General features: G+C 64.1%; 1 protein-coding gene across 1 annotated transcript in view; it reads left to right on the plus strand.

Moving 5' to 3' along the window:
• TTLL8 (tubulin tyrosine ligase like 8) overlaps positions 1–22,749 on the plus strand; it is a 34,260-nt gene extending 11,511 nt beyond the window's left edge. Inside the window, 10 exon segments of the mRNA XM_062201863.1 lie at positions 1,487–1,655; positions 2,575–2,723; positions 4,487–4,730; positions 6,153–6,294; positions 6,296–6,589; positions 7,094–7,247; positions 7,250–7,561; positions 16,907–17,060; positions 21,938–21,943; positions 22,038–22,749. Coding sequence (XP_062057847.1) covers positions 1,487–1,655; positions 2,575–2,723; positions 4,487–4,730; positions 6,153–6,294; positions 6,296–6,589; positions 7,094–7,247; positions 7,250–7,561; positions 16,907–17,060; positions 21,938–21,943; positions 22,038–22,749 — 2,336 coding nt within the window.

The following is a 22,749-nucleotide window of genomic DNA, read 5'->3' on the forward strand; positions in this document are numbered from 1 at the left end:
ACACACATGAAGGAACTTAGTCTCATGGGAAAATGGAATTACACATTAGTTTTGGTACAAAACTTCTTAAAATCCAGTTTTTTCATAATACACATTTTCCATGAAGTCTCTGAAGACCCCTTGTATATATGATTTGAATCTTTTTGCAACAAAATTAATTTAGCTTATAATTCCATTTTCCCGTGAGCCTTTTTAAGAAACCTCATAACTAATGCCCAGCTGCTGCCTGTGGTCAACTGAGTGAGGGTCTGCTTTGCTCATGGGGGAACCTCAGGACCCTGGACCACCAGCCAGAGGGGCTCCCGACTGGTAAGCCCCTGCTGAGACACTGTGGATACCCAGAGTCCACAGCGCACAGGTGGGGCTCCCCGCGGGGGCCAGCCATGGGAGCTGGCAGGTGGGTGAGTGACAGGTGGATCGGGACACCTGTCCACCGCCACACAAGGCAGATGAGCTCCACTGCCCCCTGCCCACCCGGACTTTCTCCTGTCCCTGTAGCTTGGCCTTTCCCAGGAGGTCAGCGAGTCGGGGCCCTGGGCAGCCCCTCAACCCTGCCACCTGGGGGTGTGCATTTGCTGTCTGTGAGCAGAGCTTTCTCACAGGCTAACGTCCAGGGGCCTGCCACTGCTTCCAGGCCCTGGCAGCCATGAGTAAACACTGCGGAAACATCTGGAAGCTACCCGCCAGGCAGACACCGAGGAGCGGCCAGTCGCTGGACGGACGTGCAGCGGGAGAGGGAAGCGGCCGAGCCGCCTCGCCTCCCGCCAGCCGCACACGGCCGTCCCTGCTGCCCCCGCAGCCGCGGTGCCCAAGTGCCCTGTTGGTGGCGTGTGCTCGGGGCCGCCCTTCTCCAGCCCCAGGGCAGGGGCTTCCCGGGGTGCTCCGTGGCCCCCAGGCTGCTGGCTGCATTCACAGGGTGCTACCAAGCCCCAAGTTTGTGAGCACCCCCAGGATCTGGGTGCGGAGTGACGTGGCCAGGCGGGTCCAGGTTCAGGGAAGAGACTCAGGCGAGGCCAGCAGGGAAGCGGACATGTTTAAAGGAACAGTACACGCTGAACAGAGCGGACCAGGGCTCCAGGCCCGTGGGGCTCTGCTTCTGCACCATCTGCAGGCGTGGGAGGGGCTCGGGGAGGGGCTTAGGTACCACCCGCTTCCCGGCCCCTTGTGGAAATGGCGCAAGTGTCGGATGCCTGGAGGGGTGGGAGTGTTGGCCTAAAGGTCAGGCAGGGACTGCCTGCAGCTCCAGCTGGTACTGGTTCGAAGGGGTCTGCAGGGAAGGGGTGGGTTTTGGGTGGTGCTGGGGGACTCATGGGGCTGTGGCCCAGGTGCTGGGGGTCCTGGGCTCTTCTTTCCCTCCTGGGGGAGGGGTGTGCAAGGAGCAGGAGGGCTCAGGCCCCCTGCCCGTACGCAGAAGTGGCCTGTAGAGGGGTGGGCGGGGGCGGGGCGGGGCTGCCCCGCAACATCCCAGGGCTGTGCTTGGCTGCAGATCCCGAGCTCAGGGGCCTCTCGGGGCAGCTGGTGGACGCTGCGTGCAGGGTGTGCCAGGCCTACCTGGGGCAGCTGGAGCACGAGGACATCGATGTGCTGGACGCCACGGAGGAGCTGACCGAGGCCGAGTGGCAGGACCTGACCCAGCAGTACTACTCGCTGGTGCAGTAAGCCCAGGGGCGGGGCCTCCCAGGGGCGTGGGGGTGGGCCCATGATACATGCTATAAATAGACTGTATAGTACTTATCACCTGAACATGTGCGACTGCACACTACCCTGTTTCCACATTATATATGCACTGCTCTATACAGCCCTGTTACTGTCTTATGTATACTGCTGTATGCTACTGTGTGTACTTGTGTGTATTCTATACTACCCTATATTACTACATCATGTATGTTACTGTGTGTACTCTATACTACCCTGTGTGACTGTATTATGTATGCCACTATATGTTACTTCTGCATGTTACTGTGTGTACTCTATACTACCCTGTGTGACTGTATTATGTATGGTACTGTGTGTACTGTGTGTACGCTGCACTACCCTATATCACTGTTACCACATACTGCCTCATGTTACTGCTATGTTCATACTACCATATATACTGCTATGTTCATACTAACATATATACTGTATACTGCCTGTGTCCTGCTACACATGTACTACTGCATATGACTATGCATCGCTGTATATTTCTGTGTGCTGCCGCATATCACTGTGTCATCGGCGTACCACCACACATTCCACACACCTCCCTAAGCAGGGCAGCGTCGTAATCCAGTGCCCAGGATAAGGTGGCCGCTGAGCAGCACAGGTCTGTGTGGCAGGTCAGCTCACGACCAGGACACTGTCCCAGCACCACCTCTGGCCTGGCCTCCCTTGCGGAGTGCACCCCAGTGCAGATCCACAGACCGGGGTCCTCACTGTTCACCTGGCCCTGGGCAGGGTCGGCCTCCCAGGGCTGTGTCCCAAGTGTCCCCCGGCTGGCAGGATGCCCTGGCCTGCCCCGGTTTGGCCGTGCCTGGCCCACGGGGTGGGCACTGGCTCCCGGAGCCTCACGCACTTCTGGATCTTGCTCTGCAGCGACGGTGCCTTCATCTGCAATTCGAGGAATTACTTGTCACAGTGTCAGGCCCTCCTGAACAGGATCACGTCCGTGAGCCCTCAGACTGAGATCGACGGGCTCCAGAACATCTGGATCATGAAGCCTGCGGCCAAGTCCCGGGGCCGAGGTGCGCCCCCGGCGGGCAGCGCTGCTGACCCCACAGCCCCTGCCCGCCCAGGGAGCCTGGCGGGGGAGGGCCGCGTGGTGCCTGAGCGCATCTGTGGGGGGAGGGGCTGCTTAACCGGCTTGGCGCCCATCACAGTGCTCTGCCTGGCCTGTATCTAGCTCCCGGGGCTGTGGTTCTTTCTGGGTTGCTGACTCCATCTGCAATGGTTGCAGGACTCTGATCTCGAGGGGCGAGGGGGCTGCTCTTGTGTTTGCTACGAAACTCACTTGTGGACACCCGGTCTCCCTGGGGGTGGCTCCTCAGCACCATTTGGGTGTCGTCTGTGGTCTCGGTGTTCAGGTTTTCTCCCTCACCTCCTGCAGCTGGGCCTGTGTTCTCTGTTCTCACTCCTAGTGCTGAGTGCTGTAAGGGGTTCAGGGTAGTTTTCTAACCATACTCATCTCTACAAAGGACCCACATTTGGTTGCATTTTTCAATTCTATGCGGAAACCCCCCCCGCCCCAAGCTCTAACTTAAATGCTAAGTTCATTTACCTCCCGTCTTTGCTGGGCAATGATAAAAGTTGTGCGGCTACGAGATTCCCTCTGAGTGTGGCTTTGGGCATCCTCTAGCTGCTGTTACACCCTCACAGCTCAGTACTGCATTAGGTTTTCCCTTCAGTTTGGATATTCTGTTTTCCTGAGTTATTTTTAACATGTTTACTCACAAGTGGTTCATTTGCATCTGCTTGTGATTTTGTGGCATTCAGCTCTGAACACCTTCTGCCCTGGGACACCCCCTCTGTCAGAGGGTCCACGGTCTGTGTCGTCCTGTGCTCCTTGGAGTCCTGTCCTCTCTTGGTGCCCGCCCTGCCTGGCTGGGCACAGCGCCCCCACCCCAGGGTCTGTCCTGGGCCCATTCCTCTTACCAGGCGTCGGTCTCCTTCCACCCATCACACACCTGCTTCCACTTCTTCCCAGGGGTGCTCGGTGGACACACAGCCCAGACGTCCCCTCCCTGCTGGTCACTGGCTGTGGCTTCAGGCTCTTGGCCGGGCCCCGTGTGCTGGCCCAGATGGCCAGGTGTCCATTCACTAACTTACAAAACTGAAGTCTCGGGAGGGGCTCAGCTCTCCTGGGGCATCTGTGGACCAGGCTCCCGCTGTCAGGCCGGATGTGCTGTGTGACGGACACACGGTGCCCATCTCCGGGGCTCGCAGCCAGGACAGCCCTGCTCTCACCTGGACTCGGCGTCCATCATGGGTTGGCGTGGGCAAAGGCCAGGACTCCCTCTTGTGGCATCAGGTCCATCACGTCAGGGAGGGTGGCCCCGAGGGTCTGTGGCTGGCACCGCGTGCGGTGCAGAGCTGAGAGCAAGGCTGTAACTTCCCCTGTGCCCCTGTTCACTCTCAGGAGGCCTGGCTTGGGCGGGCAACTGGGGAGTGCAAAGCTCAGAGTGGACAGCATGGACCCTGATCCTGTCCTGCCCTTCCCTGGCCCCTCCCTCCGTCCAGGTGCCCTCCAAGGTCAGCTCCCACTGCCCACCCCCTGTAGCCCTCAGAAGACCCTGCAGCCCCACCTGAGGTACCTGTTTGAGGGTGGAGGCCCAGCAACTGCTCGCTCCATCTTCAAAGTGCCCACCCTCCTGGGATCTGTGTCCTTGGGGAAGTGTGGGGACAGCCGGCAGCTGCCACAGCCTCACCCCGGCTGTGCACTGCCTGTCCACCCGCTGGGCTGCCTCCGCGTCCCAGACCCAAGCCAGGGCTGAACACTGGCCTCTTGCAGGCATCGCGTGCATGGACCGCGTGGAGCAGATCCTGGAGCTGGTGGCCGCGGAGCAGTCGCCCACCAAGGACAGCCGCTGGGTGATCCAGAAGTACATCGAGACGCCCATGCTCATCCATGACACCAAGTTCGACATTCGGCAGTGGTTCCTGGTCACCGACTGGAACCCCTTGACCGTCTGGTTCTACAAGGAGAGCTACCTGCGCTTCTGCACACAGCGCTTCTCACTGCACAACCTGGACAGGTCAGTGCGAGGTGAGCCTGCTGGCCCCAGAGCCAGCGTCCACACCCCACGGCGCAACAGGCACCGCTGGCCGTGTGGGCGGCACCCCGGAGGCCGAGGCTCAGGCACCCGGGAGTGGGGCGCCCAGGGCCAGGTGAGCCCCTCTTCTCCCAGGGCCCCAGAGCGGGCAGGCTGGTGACAGCCTGTCTGGGAATCCTGGGGAAAGGGCCACCCACATGATAGAACCCCCAGCTGCCTTTGGTGTCCTGTGAGCCTCTGGGGCAGCAGAGCTGGGATTAGCACACCTTGGGGGCTTTGCCAGTCAGAGTCCAGGAGGAGCTGGGGGTTGCTCAGCAGAGACCTTGCTGGGGGCCCCAGGCTGGAGGCCGGGGCCACACCCGGAGTCACACCCGGAGTCACACCTGGAGTAGGGCCCTGAGGGGGCTTCCAGGAATTCAGCTGCACCAAAGGAGCCTCCTGAGCCCCTGCCCCCCGCCCCGCCCTGTTCCACGCGGTCCATGCACGCGATGCCTGCAAGAGGCCAGTGTTCAGCCCTGGCTTGGGTCTGGGACGCGGAGGCAGCCCAGCGGGTGGACAGGCAGTGCACAGCCGGGGTGAGGCTGTGGCAGCTGCCGGCTGTCCCCACACTTCCCCAAGGACACAGATCCCAGGAGGGTGGGCACTTTGAAGATGGAGCGAGCAGTTGCTGGGCCTCCACCCTCAAACAGGTACCTCAGGTGGGGCTGCAGGGTCTTCTGAGGGCTACAGGCAAGCCAGGCAGGGGCCCCCGCCCTAAAACCACAGTTTCAGTTGCTTTAAGATTGACTGATGGAAAGGCAGAGTGACAGAGGAGAGACAGGGCAGGAGTTCCCTGAATGGGCACAGCAGCCAGGAGCCTGGAACGCCCTCAGGTCTCCCCCGTGGGTGCAGGGCTCCAAGCCTTGAGCCATCGACCACTGCTCTCCTGGGTACATAGCAGGGAGCTGGAGTGGAAGTGGAGCAGCTGGGACTCGCTTCGGTGCTGTGATAGGAGAGGCGGGTGTCCCAGGCAGCGGCTCAGCCCACCGCACCCACCATAGCACCGGCCCCCAGCATTGAAATGTCTGTACCCTGGGGCGTGCCTTCCACACGGTTGGGGGGAGACGTGGCTTCCACTCTTCTGCCCGGCCTGATGGCCTCCTGCCCAGTGCACCTGCGTTCAGAGCGCCTGAGCCGCCCCTGTCCTGGGCGGGACAAGGCAACAGCTCGGGTCCATTGGCTGGGGCTTTGGTCGGGAACTTTTCCACCTGGTCTCACCGGCTCAGCTCTGCTCCGTGGCCTCGTCCAGACAGAACCGAGGCTTGGGAGATGCAGGCTGCGCCGGGGGCTGTGGCAGCCCTGCACCAGGGTGGGAGGCCCTTGGGGTGGCGTCCGCCCGGGCCTCACGGCCTCCTCGCCTGGCAGCGCTGTGCACCTGTGCAACAACTCCATCCAGAGGAACCTGCAGAATGACAGCGGCCGCAGCCCCCTGCTGCCCGGCCACAACATGTGGACGAGCTCTAGGTTCCAGGAGTACCTGCAGAGGAAGGGCCGCGGGGCCAAGTGGGGGCAACGTCATCTACCCATCCATGAAGAGGGCCATCAGCCACGCCATGAGGCTGGCCCAGGACCGCGTGGAGGCCCGCAAGAACAGCTTCGAGCTCTACGGTGCCGACTTCATCCTGGGCCGCGACTTCAAGCCCTGGCTCATCGAGATCAACTCCAGCCCCTCCATGCACCCGTCCACGCCCGTCACGGCCCAGCTGTGCGCCCAGGTGCAGGAGGACACCATCAAGGTGGTGGTGGACCGCAAGCTGGACCGCAACTGTGACACCGGCAACTTCGAGCTCCTGTGGAAGCAGGTGGGCCGCCCGCCCCGCCCCAGGACACCCACGGGGAGGACAGAGCCACAGGCTGCCCACCCTGCGGCCAGGGCCGGGCAGAGCTGGTCCTGGCTGTGCTCAGAGAAGTCGCTCCGCCTTCTCTGTCCTGAGCCTGGGGCGCCTGGGCGGCCCTGGTCACCCAACCCCAGTGGCCTTGGGGTCCAGCCTTCCCACCTCCAGGACATGCCTCTGTGGCCAGCAGGTGGGAGGTGCCCTGGGCCCTCCTCAGGGTCCTCCAGGGCCCTTCCTGCTTTGGAGACTCTGGCTGGCAAGCCTGGCAGGGGCTTTGCCTGTGGACCCCCACCCCTGGGTTGGGCCCCGTGTTGTCAGAGGTCTCGCTGGGCTCTCCCTGAAGATGGGGCCCCGTGGGTGGACTGAGTAGCCTCAGCATCCCCGGGTGTGAACCCGGCCAGGCCCCTGCAGAACCCCGCCCAGGGACTTGGCCCCTCCCTGCCGGCCCCCTCAACCTGCCCCTCCCCCCAGCCTGCGGTGGAGCTGCCGCCCTTCAGTGGATCAGACCTGTGTGTGCAGGGGGTCAGCGTGCGCAAGCCCAGGAAGCAGACACTGCCCGTAGCCAGCTTCAACTTCTCGGCTCCACTCTCCTACCCGCGGAGCTCCTCGGCCCTGCCCGGCCCAGCTAGGGTCCCCCGCGGCTGGCGGTGCAGCGGGGCCCCAGGCTGAAGGAGGAAAAGGTACTTTCCCGCTTGGCACTGCCGGGGCCCCCTGAAGAGGGGCTGCCGAAAGGCCGGCCCCGCCAAGGCCCTGGCCAGACAGAGCTTCCCGCCTGTCACTGTCGTCCCGCGGACAGCAAGGCCCCCAGGAGCACGCTCACTGAGGCCCTGCCCACCAGCCACGAGGATCCAAACCTGTGTGACAGGCAGCCCCTGGCGCCCGCCCTCCAGAGTGGGGACAGCACAGAGGGCGCTCTGTGTCCGTCACCCAGAGTGACAGGTAACCCCAGTGCCCCTCCACCCCCTTGTGCATGGAGGGGCGCCCACTTGCCCCAGCCTCCTGGAGGGAGGGACCTGGCCTGGGGCCCCAGCCTGAGTTTGGGCGTGAGATTGGTGGCAGTGGGCACTGGTCCTGGGCGTGGCATGGGGGTCTTGCAGACTGCCTGGGGAGCAGTGGGTGGGCAACACCTTCGTCTTGGGACCTCTCGGTGTGGTGTGGATCTGGGGTTCGTGGACAGATGAGAGGGCAGCAGCAGCTGGGCGCTCGCGGTCAGTGTGTGGACACAGGGGTGGGTGGCCACGTTGCGTCTGTGCCCAGGGCATCCCCTGGTGCGGCCTGCAGAGTGTGGGACAAAAAGACCCAGGCCAGAGCAGGTGCACCTGCTGCTGCCTCCTCCTGGGCGCCTGCCTCTCTGGAACAGAGCCTGCCATGCAGCAAGAGCTCAATGTTTGCACAAAGGCATGGGTTGCCCCAGGGGCTCCGAGCAGGCGGACCACTCACTCCCATCGCTCCTGGAGGGCGCCAACAGTGCCTGGGGCTGCAGCCCAAGCCCCTGCACAGGCCTCTGTGTGGAGAAGCAGACCCAGGGCCCTGCACAGCTGCGTGGGACCCTGCTGGCGTGAACTGCAGTGGACTCGGGGCGTGGGCTGCTGAGGCCACCAGTCACAACCAGGTGTCAGCAGGACCTCGGGGTGGGGGTGGGGGTCCAATCCTGCCCTGTCTAGCCTCCTGTGACCACCCTGGGGTGGGTGCTGGCAACAGTCCACCCCGACTCTGTGTGGCTCTTCCTGCTGTATCTGTGGTCACGTTGCCTCTTCTGAAAGGCAGAGAGACACACACACACAGAGTTTCCATCTGCTGCTTCGCCCCCAAAATGTCTGAGCCAGGCTGAAGCCGGGAGCCAGGAGCTCCATCCGGGTCCCCCCTGTGGGCGGCAGGGGCCCAGGTACCTGAGCCATTGCCGCTGCCTCCCGGGGTGCCCGTCAGCAGGAGCTGACATTGGAACCGGAACCGGAACTTGGGCCAGAGGTGACGCAAACGCCCGCGCCAAGCTTGCGTCTGCCTTCCAAGGACGCAGTCCCGGTCAGCGCCTTAGCCCCCAGGGTGACCCCTGCAGAGACCCTGCCTCCACATGAGTAGCACGAATCCGGGGGAGCCGCTGTGAGTGGGGGCTGGGGCCCGACCGTGTGCTCCGCACTCCAAGCGCCTCTCGGGGAGCACGTGGGGCTGGTCTGCACTGCCCACGCCCTGGCGACCTCCCCAGTCTCCCCCTTTCTGTCGGGGGCTCCCCTCTGCAGCTGATTGGCACTGCAGACACCACGGCCACCTCCATCACATCAAAACCTCTGGGCTGGCCTTTCTCCTGGTGCTGGCTCTGCGGCCGGCTCAGAGAGGACCCCCAGACCGCACATTCACATACCCCACCTCCACTCCCCCAGACCCCCCAGACCCGCACATTCACATACCCCACACCCCACACCCCCAGACCCCATCCCACACCCCCCACTCCTCCAGACCCCCAGACCTGCACATTCACATACCCCCACACCCCCACTCCCCCAGACCCCATCCCACACCTCCCACTCCCCCAGACCCCAGACCCGCACATTCACATACCCCCACACCCCCACTCCCCCAGACCCCCATCCCACACCCCCACTCCTCCAGACCCCAGACCCGCACATTCACATACCCCCACACCCCCACTTCCCCCAGACCCCATCCCACACCTCCCACTCCCCCAGACCCCCAGACCCGCACATTCACATACCCCCACACCCCCACTCCCCCAGACCCCACCCCACACCCCCACTCCTCCAGACCCCCAGACCCGCACATTCACATACCCCCACACCCCCACTCCCCCAGACCCCCATCCCACACCCCCACTCCTCCAGACCCCCAGACCCGCACATTCACATACCCCCACACCCCCACTCCCCCAGACCCCATCCCACACCTCCCACTCCCCCAGACCCCCAGACCCGCACATTCACATACCCCCACACCCCCACTCCCCCAGACCCCATCCCACACCTCCCACTCCCCCAGACCCCAGACCCGCACATTCACATACCCCCACACCCCCACTCCCCCAGACCCCATCCCACACCTCCCACTCCCCCAGACCCCCAGACCCGCACATTCACATACCCCCACACCCCCACTCCCCCAGACCCCATCCCACACCTCCCACTCCCCCAGACCCCAGACCCGCACATTCACATACCCCCACACCCCCACTCCCCCAGACCCCCATCCCACACCCCCACTCCTCCAGACCCCCAGACCCGCACATTCACATACCCCCACACCCCCACTCCCCCAGACCCCATCCCACACCTCCCACTCCCCCAGACCCCCAGACCCGCACATTCACATACCCCCACACCCCCACTCCCCCAGACCCCATCCCACACCTCCCACTCCCCCAGACCCCCAGACCCGCACATTCACATACCCCCACACCCCCACTCCCCCAGACCCCCATCCCACACCCCCACTCCCCCAGACCCCCAGACCCGCACATTCACATACCCCCACACCCCCACTCCCCCAGACCCCCATCCCACACCTCCCACTCCCCCAGACCCCCAGACCCGCACATTCACATACCCCCACACCCCCACTCCTCCAGACCCCACCCCACACCCCCACTCCTCCAGACCCCCAGACCCGCACATTCACATACCCCCACACCCCCACTCCTCCAGACCCCACCCCACACCCCCACTCCTCCAGACCCCCAGACCCACACATTCACATACCCCCACACCCCCACTCCCCCAGACCCCCATCCCACACCCCCACTCCTCCAGACCCCCAGACCCGCACATTTACATACCCCCACACCCCCACTCCCCAGACCCCCATCCCACACCCCCACTCCTCCAGACCCCCAGACCCGCACATTCACATACCCCACACCCCCACTCCCCCAGACCCCATCCCACACCTCCCACTCCCCCAGACCCCCAGACCCGCACATTCACATACCCCCACACCCCCACTCCCCCCAGACCCCCATCCCACACCCCCACTCCTCCAGACCCCCCAGACCCGCACATTCACATACCCCCACACCCCCACTCCTCCAGACCCCATCCCACACCCCCACTCCGCCATCCCACACCTCCCACTCCCCCAGACCCCCATCCCACACCTCCCACTCCCCCAAACCCACACATTCACATACCCCCACACCCCCACTCCCCCAGACCCCATCCCACCCCCCACCCCCCCAGACCCCCAGACTGCACATTCACATACCCCTACCCCCCACGCCCCCAGACCCCATCCCACACCCCTACCCCCCAGACCCCCAGACCGCACATTCACATACCCCCACCCCCCACGCCCCCAGACCCCATCCCACACCTCCACTCCCCCAGACCCCCAGACCCACACATTCACATACCCCCACACCCCAGACCCCCGTCCCACACCCCCCACACCCCCATCCCACACCCCCACTCCCCCAGACACCCAGACCCGCACATTCACATACCCCCACACCCCCACTCCCCCAAACCCCCATCCCTCACCTCCCACTCCCCCAAACCCGCACATTCACATACCCCCACATTCCCACTCCCCACACCTCCACTCCCCCAGACCCCATGAAGTGACCTCTCTGTGTCCTGAAGCTTTGGCGTCCAGGTGTCCTAAGCCTGCTCTCTCGTGCGGGGAACCCATGGTCCCCTTGCATGCACACATAGGTCTGTGCCTGGGCTTCCAGGTGAGCCGCCCTGGCTTGCTTGTGTGCCAGGGGCCCACGGTGGCAGCCCTGGAGGGCCGGTGTAACCGTCCAATCAGTGTGGGAGGCCGTGGGTTCCCGTGTGGGAGAATGTGGGTTCCATGTAGGAGGCCATGGGTTCCCGTGTGGGAGAACGTGGGTTCCCGTGTGGGAGGCCGTGGGTTCCCGTGTGGACGGGCTTCTCTGCGACACGTACTTCCCATCTATGGACAGGGCAGCTCTGCCGACGCCCTTGTGTGGTTTCCTCGTGACCGTCTCGCGTGGTATCTTTTTGTCAAACCTGCACAGAATCTGCAGACTGCACCTGGCTCACAGAAGTAGCTTCTGCCCACCGATCTGAAGATGTGTTTGGATTTTCACAAATGCGGTTGTGTCCCTGATGGAATTCCTTTGTCTTGCGAACATTGAGCCTCTCTCTCATCCACTGGTTCACACCCCAGTTGGCTGGAATGGCCGGAGCTGCACCAGTCGATCAGGAGCCAAGAGCCAGGAGCTTCTTCCGGGTCTCCCATGCAAGGTGCAGGGCCCAAGGACTTGGGCCATCTTCTGCTGCTTTCCCAGGCCACAGCAGAGAGCTGGGTTGGAAGAGGAGCAGCCGGGACTCAAACCAGCGCCCATATGGGATGCCGGCACTGCAGGTGGCAGCTTTACCCGCTACCCCACAGCGCCAGCCCCTCAATCTTTTTATTTTAGACAATTCTATTTTGTCTTAAAGAATCTTTCTATATCCCAACATTTTAGAGATTATTTCTCTATGTTCATCTCTGAGCTTCAGTCCATCTGGAGATTATTTTGCCTTTATTCCTGAAGTCGCGGATTTTTCACCTACAGAGACCCCTTCCTTCCTCCCCGTGTGGCGGCCCTCTGCCCACGTGTGGTCCTGCTCGGCAGCCTGGCTTCCGCTCCACTGCTCAGTTGGAATCTGGATGCCAGGCCACAGTCCTCGGCACCGCATCTTCACAGCTGCTGGGGAAAGTCGTCCTTGTTTATATTTCCTGCTACGTAAATGTCAACATTGTGTGTCCAGTGCCACAAAAAGCCATGAACTCCACAGATCTCAGGCAGGTGCGTGGCACAGCGGCTCCACTGCCACGTGGGACGCCAGCATCCCGGATCAGTGCCTGGCAGGAGCCCTGGTTTCTCCATCTCCGACTCAGCTCCCTGCTGGGGAGCACCCTGGGAAGCAGCAGTGATGACTCAGGAGCTTGGGCCCCTGCCACCCGCCTGGGAGACCCCGAAGGTGTCCCGCGCTCCTGGCTGCAGCCTGGCCCAGTCCTGGCTGTTGCAGGCACGGAGGAGAGAGCCAGGGGATGGAAGACTTCTCGCTGTCTGTCTCTCTGCCTTTCAAGTAAGATGAAGATAAGTTTTTTATCCATAGGTCAGTTTGTTCCAATTGACAAATGAGTGAGATGATGCCTTCCTACCCATGAACACGATGTAGCCTCATTAAGTGTCCCCCTTCTCCCTAGTGAGACCGCATGCGTGTTTTATCTGAGTTTGGAATTGTGATGTCGCTCATGCCACCATCTCTGTTGGCGGAAAGAATGCAAATGACATCTCTACATTAATTTTTCTATGAACCTCTAAAACTCATTACCCGTAACAATTTATTTTATTTTATTTATTTATTTGCTAAAACTTCTAGCACGTACAGAAGTTTTAAAACCCCCCGTTAGATGTTGCCTCGCTCTCATGCCACGTCTCGTTGCTGGCCGCGCCCCACAGAGGGCCAGGCACCGCATGTAGCTCCTGATGCTAATGGTCCTCGTTTGAGGCGGAGTCGGCTCCTTGCTCGCAGAGCCTTCCATGAGTGAGCAGGTGCTGTTGCTGTGCTCAAGACGCTCCTTGGTCGCTCTAAGAACTCCGCGTCTGCTGCACTTCCTCGAGGCCTGTTCCCAGCCACAGGGCTGGACAGCGGGGCCGATGGCGCCAGTCGATGCCTGGCCACGGGTTTTTATTCCCACTACTGTTAGTAAGCGCTGTAGACGCAGCTCCCGGCTCAGGCAGTTAGGGGTAGAGCTGCCGGGACACGGCTGAGCCTGGCAAAGGCGCAGCAGCAACTCCGTGGGCCAGAGTCGCCCCTCCGGCGGCGTGTGGCTGCCGGGCCGCCCCGGCATTATGTGGTGGGGTCACGGCGGGGCTTCAGTCTGTGTCTCATGTGCACACGCACTGGAGCTGTGCACGCGCACGCTCTCTGTGGGCCTGCTCTGGGAGGGGCTCCTCACGTGGGTGGGACGCAGGCCTGGGCGGTGTGTGTATCCCAGGGGTCTCCCCGTCCCGTGATCCACCTGCCTCTGAGCACAGACGCACAGCGACTGCTGATCGCAATACACGAGCTGCACTTCCGGTCTCTGTTAGAAATCTCTGCTCATCCCACAGCCACTGGAGCGCCGCCTCTGACTCCTCCCACATCACACCTGCCCGAGCCTGGGATTCACAGTGACGGCGCTGTCACCATACTCTGCTCCTGTCGTCCGTCTGTCCGTCTGTGCTGGCTCCACCTGTGGGCTCCAGCTCACTTCTGTCTCCTCTGTGGGGCCTGTGACTCCCGTGGATTCTTTTTTTTTTTTTCTTTTTTTTTTTTTTTTTTTTTTTGACAGGCAGAGTGGACAGTGAGAGAGAGACAGAGAGAAAGGTCTTCCTTTTGCCGTTGGTTCACCCTCCAATGGCCGCTGCGGTAGGCACGCTGCGGCCGGCGCACCGCGCTGATCCGATGGCAGGAGCCAGGTACTTATCCTGGTCTCCCATGGGGTGCAGGACCCAAGGACTTGGGCCATCCTCCACTGCACTCCCTGGCCACAGCAGAGAGCTGGCCTGGAAGAGGGGCAACCGGGACAGGATCGGTGCCCCGACTGGGACTAGAACCCGGTGTGCCGGCGCCGCAAGGCGGAGGATTAGCCTAGTGAGCTGCGGCGCCAGCCTCCCGTGGATTCTGTCACACGGCAGAAGGCAGACGTGCGAGGGGGTGGACCAACCGTGCGGGCACGTAAAAGCTTCTGCACACCGCAGCTCTGCCCACGACCCCCTGGCCACACTCCCTCCAGGGTGCAGGGTCTCTCAACTGCAAGAGGAAGGTGGGGGAGACCTCGTCCCAGCGGCAGGACCTGCTCCACAGGCGGGGTTCCCGGCCCTGTGCCAGCATCACCAAGGTCGGCACCACTCCGGTCTCCCTGGTCCTGGCACTGGCTCTGTACCCAGGATCTCATGACACAGCACCTGTTCTGGGTCCTCTTCCCCTGCTGCTCCCGCTGACCATCCACAGCTGTCCAGGCTGAGGCGGCTTTTCCTCCTTCCAAGCCATTACCTTAGCCTGGGACTGTCTCGTGGGCAAAGACACAAGACCCAGGACGCCAGGGTCAGAGCGAAGGACCCTGGTGCACACAGCAGCTGGACGGGGAGGGTGCTGCAGGGAGCCGTGGATCTGTGTCCATCCGGGCTGCTTCCAGTGTGTCACGGCTGAATAGGGAGGGGACTCAGCCTTCCGGGTCCCACGGGCGACAGTTATCCTCATGTCTTGCCCGTGCCCCACCGAGGGCTCCCTCGGCCAGAGCTGTGCCATTTCCTCACCAACCCCGGCTGGTGCCAAGCCGGTGCCGCGTCCGGGCTCCGGCCACCTGCAGACTGGAGTGTCTGTCAGGAAGCAGCCTCGTGTGGGTGACCACAGCCCCAGCCAGAGGGCTCACAGGGATGGGCGGGGCTCACTGGGATGGGCGTGGCTCCCATAGGGCCCGCCCTCTGCAGCCAGCCCCACCCCGCCCAGCCCCTAGTCCCTGACAGGGGTTGGGAGCCATGTTGGGGATCTCCTGAGGGTCTCCTGAGCTGTGTTGGGGTTCCGTGTGTTGGGGTTCCATGAGGCATGTTGGGGGTCTCCTGAGCTGTATTGGGGTTCCGTGAGTGGGGGTTCCGTGAGCCATGTTGGGGGGATACTGAGCCGTGTTGGGGTTCCATAAGCCGTGTTGGGGTTCCGTGAGCCGTGTTCAGGGGTTCTGTGAGCCGTGTTCAGGGGTTCCGTGAGCCGTGTTGGGGGTCTCCTGAGCCGTGTTGGGGTTCCATAAGCTGTGTTGGGTTCTGTGAGCCGTGTTCAGGGGTTCTGTGAGCCATGTTGGGGGGATACTGAGCTGTGTTGGGGTTCCGTGGGCCATGTTGGGGGGATACTGAGCTGTGTTGGGGTTCTGTGGGCCATGTTGGGGGGATACTGAGCTGTGTTGGGGTTCCGTGAGCCATGTTGGGGGGATACTGAGCTGTGTTTGGGTTCCATAAGCTGTGTTGGGGTTCCATAAGCCGTGTTGGGGTTCCGTGAGCCATGTTCAGGGGTTCTGTGAGCCGTGTTGGGGGTCTCCTGAACCGTGTTGGGGTTCCATAAGCTGTGTTTGGTTCTGTGAGCCGTGTTGGGGGGATACTGAGCTGTGCTGGGGTTCCGTGGGCCATGTTGGGGGGATACTGAGCTGTGTTGGGGTTCTGTGGGCCGTGTTGGGGGTCTCCTGAGCTGTGTTGGGGTTCCGTGAGCCATGTTGGGAGGTATATGTGAGCCCTGGTGGGGGGATACTGAGCCGTGTTGTGGCTCCGCGAGTCGTGGTCACAGAGTCCCCGGCCGCGCCGGCAGATGGGTTTCCCAGGCTGCGGGGTCTGGTCCTGCCACTCAGAAACATGTGACGTCCCTCCTGGGACTTCCGGCTTCCCGTGTTGACTTCCTCGGGGTTTTATGTTTTTCATTCTGAGCGCTGTCGCAGAGCTGTGGGTTTTCCACCTGTGTCATGGAGGACGCTTCTTAAATCACCCCGGCATCGCCGTTCTCCGTGCTTTATCTATTTTACTTATTTGAACGGGGGGGGGGGGGGGGAGGTCTTCCACCCGCCGGTTCACCCCGCGAGTGGCCGCAAGGGCTGGAGCCGGGCCCATCCGGAGCCAGGAGCCAGGAGCTTCTTCGGGGTCTCCCAGGCGGGTGCAGGGTCCCGAGGCCTTGGGCCATCTTCCCTGCTTTGCCGCGCTATGGCCGAGAGCCGGATGGGAAGAGGAGCAGCCGGGACTGGGCCGGCGCCCACGCGGGGCGCCGCACTCCTCCGTGCTCAGCGGCCGCTGTTTGCCGGGTCAACGAACTACCAAGCAAGGAGCCCACCCGGGACCCTGGGGGCGGCACGGGGTAGGCGGGGTCTAGGGCGGTGGGCGTGTCCTGGGTGGACGGACAAAGGGCCCGCGGCCGCGCCCCAGGCCAGGGTTTTCTGTGAGCTGGGGTAGGCCAGGGGCGGCCCACGCGGGAGAGGTGGGCGGCCTGGGGCAGGGCTGGGGCGGAGGCCCAGGTGGGAACCGCCGCGCTGCGCCCAGGTCTCCGGAGCGGGGCGCGGGCCTCTGTGGGCGTGGCTGGCCAGCGGGGCGTGATCGGGGCGTGGCCCTCTGGGGGCGGGGCCTCGCGCCGGAGAGGGCGCGGCCGGGGACGACCCCTGGGCGCAGGGCGGGGCCGAGAAGTGAGCTGTGGGCTCAGGGGCGACCCGCGGGGGGGCGGGGGCGGGGCCTGGGCGGGGCCTCTGGCATGGGAGGGCGTGGCCTGGGCGGGCCGCGCTGCGGTCGCTCAGGCCCCTCTCTCTCCCCAGGGCCGCCGAGCGACCTGCGAGCGCCATGCCTAGTGTGCCAGGGCCCCCTGCCGCCCGCGCGGCCGTGCAAGCGCTGCCGCTCCTTCTGCGCCTCCGTGCTGCAGGGCGCCACCTTCGTGCCGCTGGGCGGCGGGCGGGACGGGCCGTGGACGCTGTGAGGCCGCTGGGACCGTGTATACAGAGCTATTGCAACGTCGTGTGCCTGTCACTGTGGTGTTTCCTGCGGAGCCCCGCCCCCCGCCCGCGCCTGCCCCGCTGCCCCTAACCCGGTGCCCCCCCACCGGGAGGCCGCCCCGCCCCTTTGTTAAATGCACCGGGTCCGCTGGTGCTGAGTGATGGCTCCCAAGGGGCGTCCACCTGGGTTGGGCCCTGCCCTGCGGTGGTCAGTGGTCCTCTGGGCCACGCAGGACCCCCAGGGAGACGCAGGTGTGGGGAGTCCCGAGGCCTCTGGGGGCCACCAGCACCGCACAGCATAGGACATCCAGCCGGCATCCGCTGTGGACACCCGGAGGGCCTGTGCGGCCTGACTTGGTCCCCAGTGCAGCAGTGTGCAGCCGGCTGTGGGCAGAGCCCTCGTGGCGAGTTCAGCCCCTGGGCCAAGACAACCGCAGGGGGACTTGAAGTTCAATAAAGCCGAGCAGGCTGACCTGTGAGCTGAGGACTTTGTGCGCCCGAATGTCCCCGCCCCGGAAGGGCTCCTGGGTTCCCGGTTGTCACAGGAGCGGCTCTCCCTGGCACGCCTGTCCTGCCCACCACACGAGGCCCTCGCAGGCTCTGGACTCCAGACGCTGGGACCGTGAGCTCCCGGCAGACCACCGAGTGCGTGGCCATCACAGCACAGCCCAGGGCTGCACAGGAGCCCCTGGGGCCTCAGGTGTAAGGGGGAGGGGAGGGGAGGGGCTCCACACCTGCCCCCACCCTGAGGTCCCTGCCCTGCAGCCCCTATGGCATGGAACTGGGCCATCTGGTGGTGAGCCTGACTCGGGGGTGGGGGAGACATGGTGAGGGGCTCCAGGGTGATGGCCCGCTGGGTGTCTGCCTGTCTCGATCTCCTCTGGGCCCCTGCCCATGGGTACGAGAGACCCTCACAGGCCCTGCTGGCAGGAGCAGGAGCTGCCCTGGCGGCTGTCCTGGGCTCCAGACGGGACAGCTGCTGTTGGCCACACACAGGGTTTGACTGGCACTGGGTTTTTCCCTCCAAATGCCGGTGACCACAGATGTGTCAAGTCTCCCAGGGCTCAGCCCAGGCTGGGCCAAGGTGGAGGCTCCGGCCAGGTGGGTGGGAAGCCAGGGAGTAGGCTGTGGCACCTGGGTGGGGGCGATGCCAGCCAGGTGTCCCTGCCATGTTCCCTCCCTGGCACTAGAACCCATCTCCCCAGGCCTGGGTCTGGTCCATGAGGCCCACATCCTCTCCTCTCACAGCCCCTCCAGTTCCCCGCAGGTTGGAGTCGCCCCTGGGGGGCCCCTGTGCCCGGTCAGGGCCCTCACACCCCCCACTGTGTGTCACGAGGAGGCTCAGCAGGTTAAGGCCACTTGGGAAACCGGCATCCCACATCCAAATGCAGTTCGAGTCCTGGCTGCTCCACTTCTGATCCAGCTCCCTGCTGTGGCCTGGGAAAGTGGAAGATGGCCCAAGTGCTTGGGCCCCTGCACCTGCATGGGAGACCCGGAAGAAGCTCCTGGCTCCTGATCAGCCCAGCTCCGGCCATTGTGGCTATTTGGAGAGTGAACCAATGGATAGAAGATCTCTCTCTCTCTCTCACTTTCTCTGCCTTTCAAATAATTAGTCTGAGAGAGAGAGAGAGAGAGAAAGAGAGAGAGACCAGAGTGCTTTGCTATGCACACTGGCCTGAGGCCTGTGCTCTACCTCCCCAGCCCCCAGCCCCCCGACCCTGCAGAGGGCACACATGGCCACCATCCGCAGTCCACTGGGCTGTCCCTGCTCAGGGCCTGTGGGCTGTGCCCACCTGGCAAACACCTGTCCACCTGACTGCCTCTCTGAGGATGGAGATCTGGGTCAGAGTCTGGCGGCCAGGGTGGCCCCTTCGGCGGGGGGACATTAGGGCCTAGGCGTGTCTGGGGGAGCAGTGACAGCCACCAGGGACAAGGCCAGACCATGCCTAGCCACACAGCCCTCCCCCACCACAGTGGACCTGACATCCCAGAGGTGGGGTGGGGGTCTGAGCCTGCCGAGGCCAGGGGGAGCCTTGGGACCCAGCTGGGGGTGGGCAGGGCCCATAGCAGTCTTTGGTGTCCCACAGTGACCATGCACCCTGTTCAAGGCCGCGCTCAGACCCCAGCTGCCCACTGGGATGAGAAGGGGAGAAGCCACTGGAACTCAGTGCCCAGTTTCCAGCGGGAGCATCACTTCCCCTCCAGCCAGGACCCTGGGACCACGGCACCGGCCTGGGAGCCGCCTGCCCCACCTCAAGCCGCGCCTGCTCAGAAGCCCCGCCCCTGCGGGAGATGGCAAGGCCACTGACCCTGGTTCCCACTGACCCGCGTTTGGGGGTCTGTGTGCCTCACACAGTCACCCACGAGTGTGTCAGGACCCACAGACCCTGGGCCCCCAGCGCTGGGAGCACCCAGAGCACTGTCCTGGGTCAGAATCCTCGCTGCGACACCAGGACAGGCCCAGGCAAACCGGGACCCAGGCCCACCCTTGCGTGGGGGAGGCCACGTTAGGCTGAGAAGAAGACCAGGGAGGCGGGGCCTTGAGCTGCTGGACCTACAGGGACCCCTGCCGGCCTCACAGAGAAGCACAGCAGGCGGCCCCCGGGTGTGCGCCAGGGTGGACGCCCTGGTTCCCTGCACCCCACGCGCTCCACAAACAAGACGCAGACCCCCAGACGGGGTTTTCAGAAAGAGCGGGCAGTGCAGGACAAGGCGAAGGCCCAGCCCCGACACAGAGGAGGTGAGGCGAGCTCGTGGACCCCACTGGGTCCAACAGCACAGACGTCGGGTGCCCGGCGATGCAGAACCAGTCCGTACCCGGCAAGCACTGGCCGAGACTGCAGGAGCCGTGGCAGGCAGTCTGCTGAAGACACGGCCACGGCGGGCAGAAGCGGCCCCTTCACGTGGTTCTCACGGCAGGCAGCTGCGACCGTGGCCGCCCCGTCCCCTCGGCTACACCCGTTCATCCTCCTTGTGTCTTGTTACAGAAGGTGAATCTGGGGGGGCAGCATCCTGTACCGAGTCCCTGGGATCAAATCCCAGCTCCGCCTCCAGCCCAGCTTCCTGCCGGTGCACTGAGGAAGCAGCAGGTGCTGGGGCCCCTCCCACCAACGGGGAAGACCTGGGCGGAGTTCAGCTCCGAGCCTCAGCGTGGCAGCTAGGCTGCTGCTGTGCTGGTATTTGGGGGGACAAAGCAGCAGGTGGGAGATAGTGCGCGCTCGCTCTCTCGCTCTCTCTCGCTCTCTCTCTCGCTCTCTCTCGCTCTCTCGCTCTCTTTCGCTCTCACTCTCTCACTCGCTCTCTCGCTCTCTCTCGCTCGCTCTCTCGCTCTCACTCTCTCACTCGCTCTCTCGCTCTCTCGCTCTCACTCGCTCTCTCTGCCTCCCAAATAATGGATTGAAAATTGGAAGAAAAAAGCACAAAGGACTAGTATTTAGAATATGTAAAGAACACAACTAAAAGCCAGAAAAAACACACTTAAAATTAAATGATCAGTTTATGTTATGAATATTTTACTAAATTAAAAACAAAGAGGACGACCCAAGTCGACATTTGGGGAGACATCTCAGCAAGGGGATAAACGACTTTTAGGCCCAGGAGCGATGCTAGGAATATTCTGACGGGAACTCGGGGCCCCCCCGGCACCCTCGCACCGCAGCCTAAGTTAGCAGACAGGAACTCGCGCCCAGGATTGGGAATCCCGGAGCCGTCCCACATCTCCGAGTGTGTGTGTAAGATGGACACACGTTCCCACAGCCGGCAGTCCCGCCCCCGTGCACCTGCCTGAGAGAAGGCCCAGGGGGCCCCTGGGCGGCAGTGAGCAAGCTGCAGTGACCACGGGTACCACACTGCCACACAGGCGGGCACCCCGGTCCTGAGAGCCCACTCACCCGAGGCACCCCCAAAACAAGGACCTGCGAAGACAGCTGGGGGCCAGGAGGGAGCAGTGGGGGCCGGGCTGAGGCCGCCGGCCTCTGCTCAGGGCACTTACTGAGGTCCAGCAAGTTTGTGGAGGGCGGCAGCTGGGGGCAGAGGCTGGGGCAGGGGCTGGGGGCAGGGACTGGGGCAGGGGCTGGGGGCAGGGGCTGGGGGCAGGGACTGGGGCAGGGGCTGGGGGCAGGGACTGGGGCAGGGGCTGGGGGCAGGGGCTGGGGCCGGCGGTTTTCCGTGGCCCCTCGGCAACCCCATTTTAAAAATATTTCCTGATTTTATTAGCGCTCCATTTGCTTCCCGGAGAAACGTTTACAGCGATGTGGAACATAAGCCTAAGAGGATTTCTGGTTGTTTTCACTAAAACTTTAGCCAGCTGCAGCCGGAGTTCGCCTCAGCCATCCCTGGCCCCTGGCCCTTGGCCGCTGACCCCTGCAGGCTGCTGGCCCCTCGCTCTCCCGGGGCTGCCTCCCCACGACCACACGGTCTGCACCTCCCACCCTCCCAGGCCGTGCCCACCAGGCGCGGGCACCCCGGGGGCGCGGGGGACAGGGCCCCTCTGAGTGTGCCCCGTGTGGGGGGGGGCCACGTGGACGTGCACAGCCCCATGGGCCGAGCCCCTGCCTTGCCTCTCTGTGGCCGCCGCGGGGCCTCGAGGAACGAGAGTGGGCCCCAAGATCGGCCGCGGGCGGCGGGGGCGGCGGAGCCCCGAAGCGTCGGCGCTGGGCAGAGCCGGGTCCACGCAGGCGCCCGGGATCCGCGCCGGCGCCCCGCGGCGGGAAGGGGGCGCCCCAGGCCCGGCAGGTGGGACGCCCCGGAGGCGGCGTGTGCCCAGGTGGCCACAGCAGCCCAGCTCGGTCCAGCCTGGCCTCCCACCCCAGCGCGGACCCCTGCCCAGGCCTCCCACTCAGCGCTCTGTGTCCGCAGGGCGAGGTGTGGCTCTCGCACCCGTGCGCCACCCACTGCGGGCCAGGCTGGCTCGGTCCGGCCTTCCCGTCCCTGACCTGGTCCGCTGACCCCGGAGCAGGTGTCTGCTGACGTGGGGACCCCGCGCGCGCGACCTGGACAGGTGCACGGCCCTCGCTCCTCAGACGCCGGGGCTGGGCGCGACCCTTCCCCTGTTCAGCCTGGTCCGGGGCTGCTATGGACATCAGGGGTCGCTGGCTGCAGCGAGCCTGGGGCGGACAGCAGGGCCGGGCCCTGGTGACCACGCGCTGGGGGCGGGGGCAGAAGAAGGTCCCAGAGGCTGCACCGGCGGCGGGGAACCCGAGCTACGCCCTCCCCCAGGACAAGCGGAGTCCCAGGCCCACGACAGCGAGGGGGCTCTCGCGTGGGCCCGGTCCCTTCCCTGCTCGGGTCAGGCGGTCCTTACGCTCCTGTCCCGAGGACTCCGACCCTCGGCCCCTCCTCCTCGCGAGTCGCTGACCGCTGACCGCCCGCGTGTCCCTCACCTCTGCGCCCAGACGCGGCCCCTGGACCTTGCATCCCCGTCCCAGCACCGCCGCCCCTACCTGCGGCGCTGGGGGCAGCGCACGGGGCCCAGGTCCTCGGCCCCCAGCCGGCCCCGCCCACGCACCGGCCCCCGCCCCGCTGCGGCTGGTCAGGGGGCGCCGGCGCGAGCCGCCCTGGACAGGAAGGCCCCCTCCCCCCACCTTCCTGCGCCTGGCTACTCGGGCTTCCGGGAGCCGCTGACTCACAGGAGGCGCCCCACGTGCGCAGTGCCCTTCCAGTGCGCGTGA

Source organism: Lepus europaeus, chromosome 10 (assembly GCF_033115175.1).
Source record: "Lepus europaeus isolate LE1 chromosome 10, mLepTim1.pri, whole genome shotgun sequence".
Taxonomy (NCBI): Eukaryota; Metazoa; Chordata; class Mammalia; order Lagomorpha; family Leporidae; genus Lepus; species Lepus europaeus.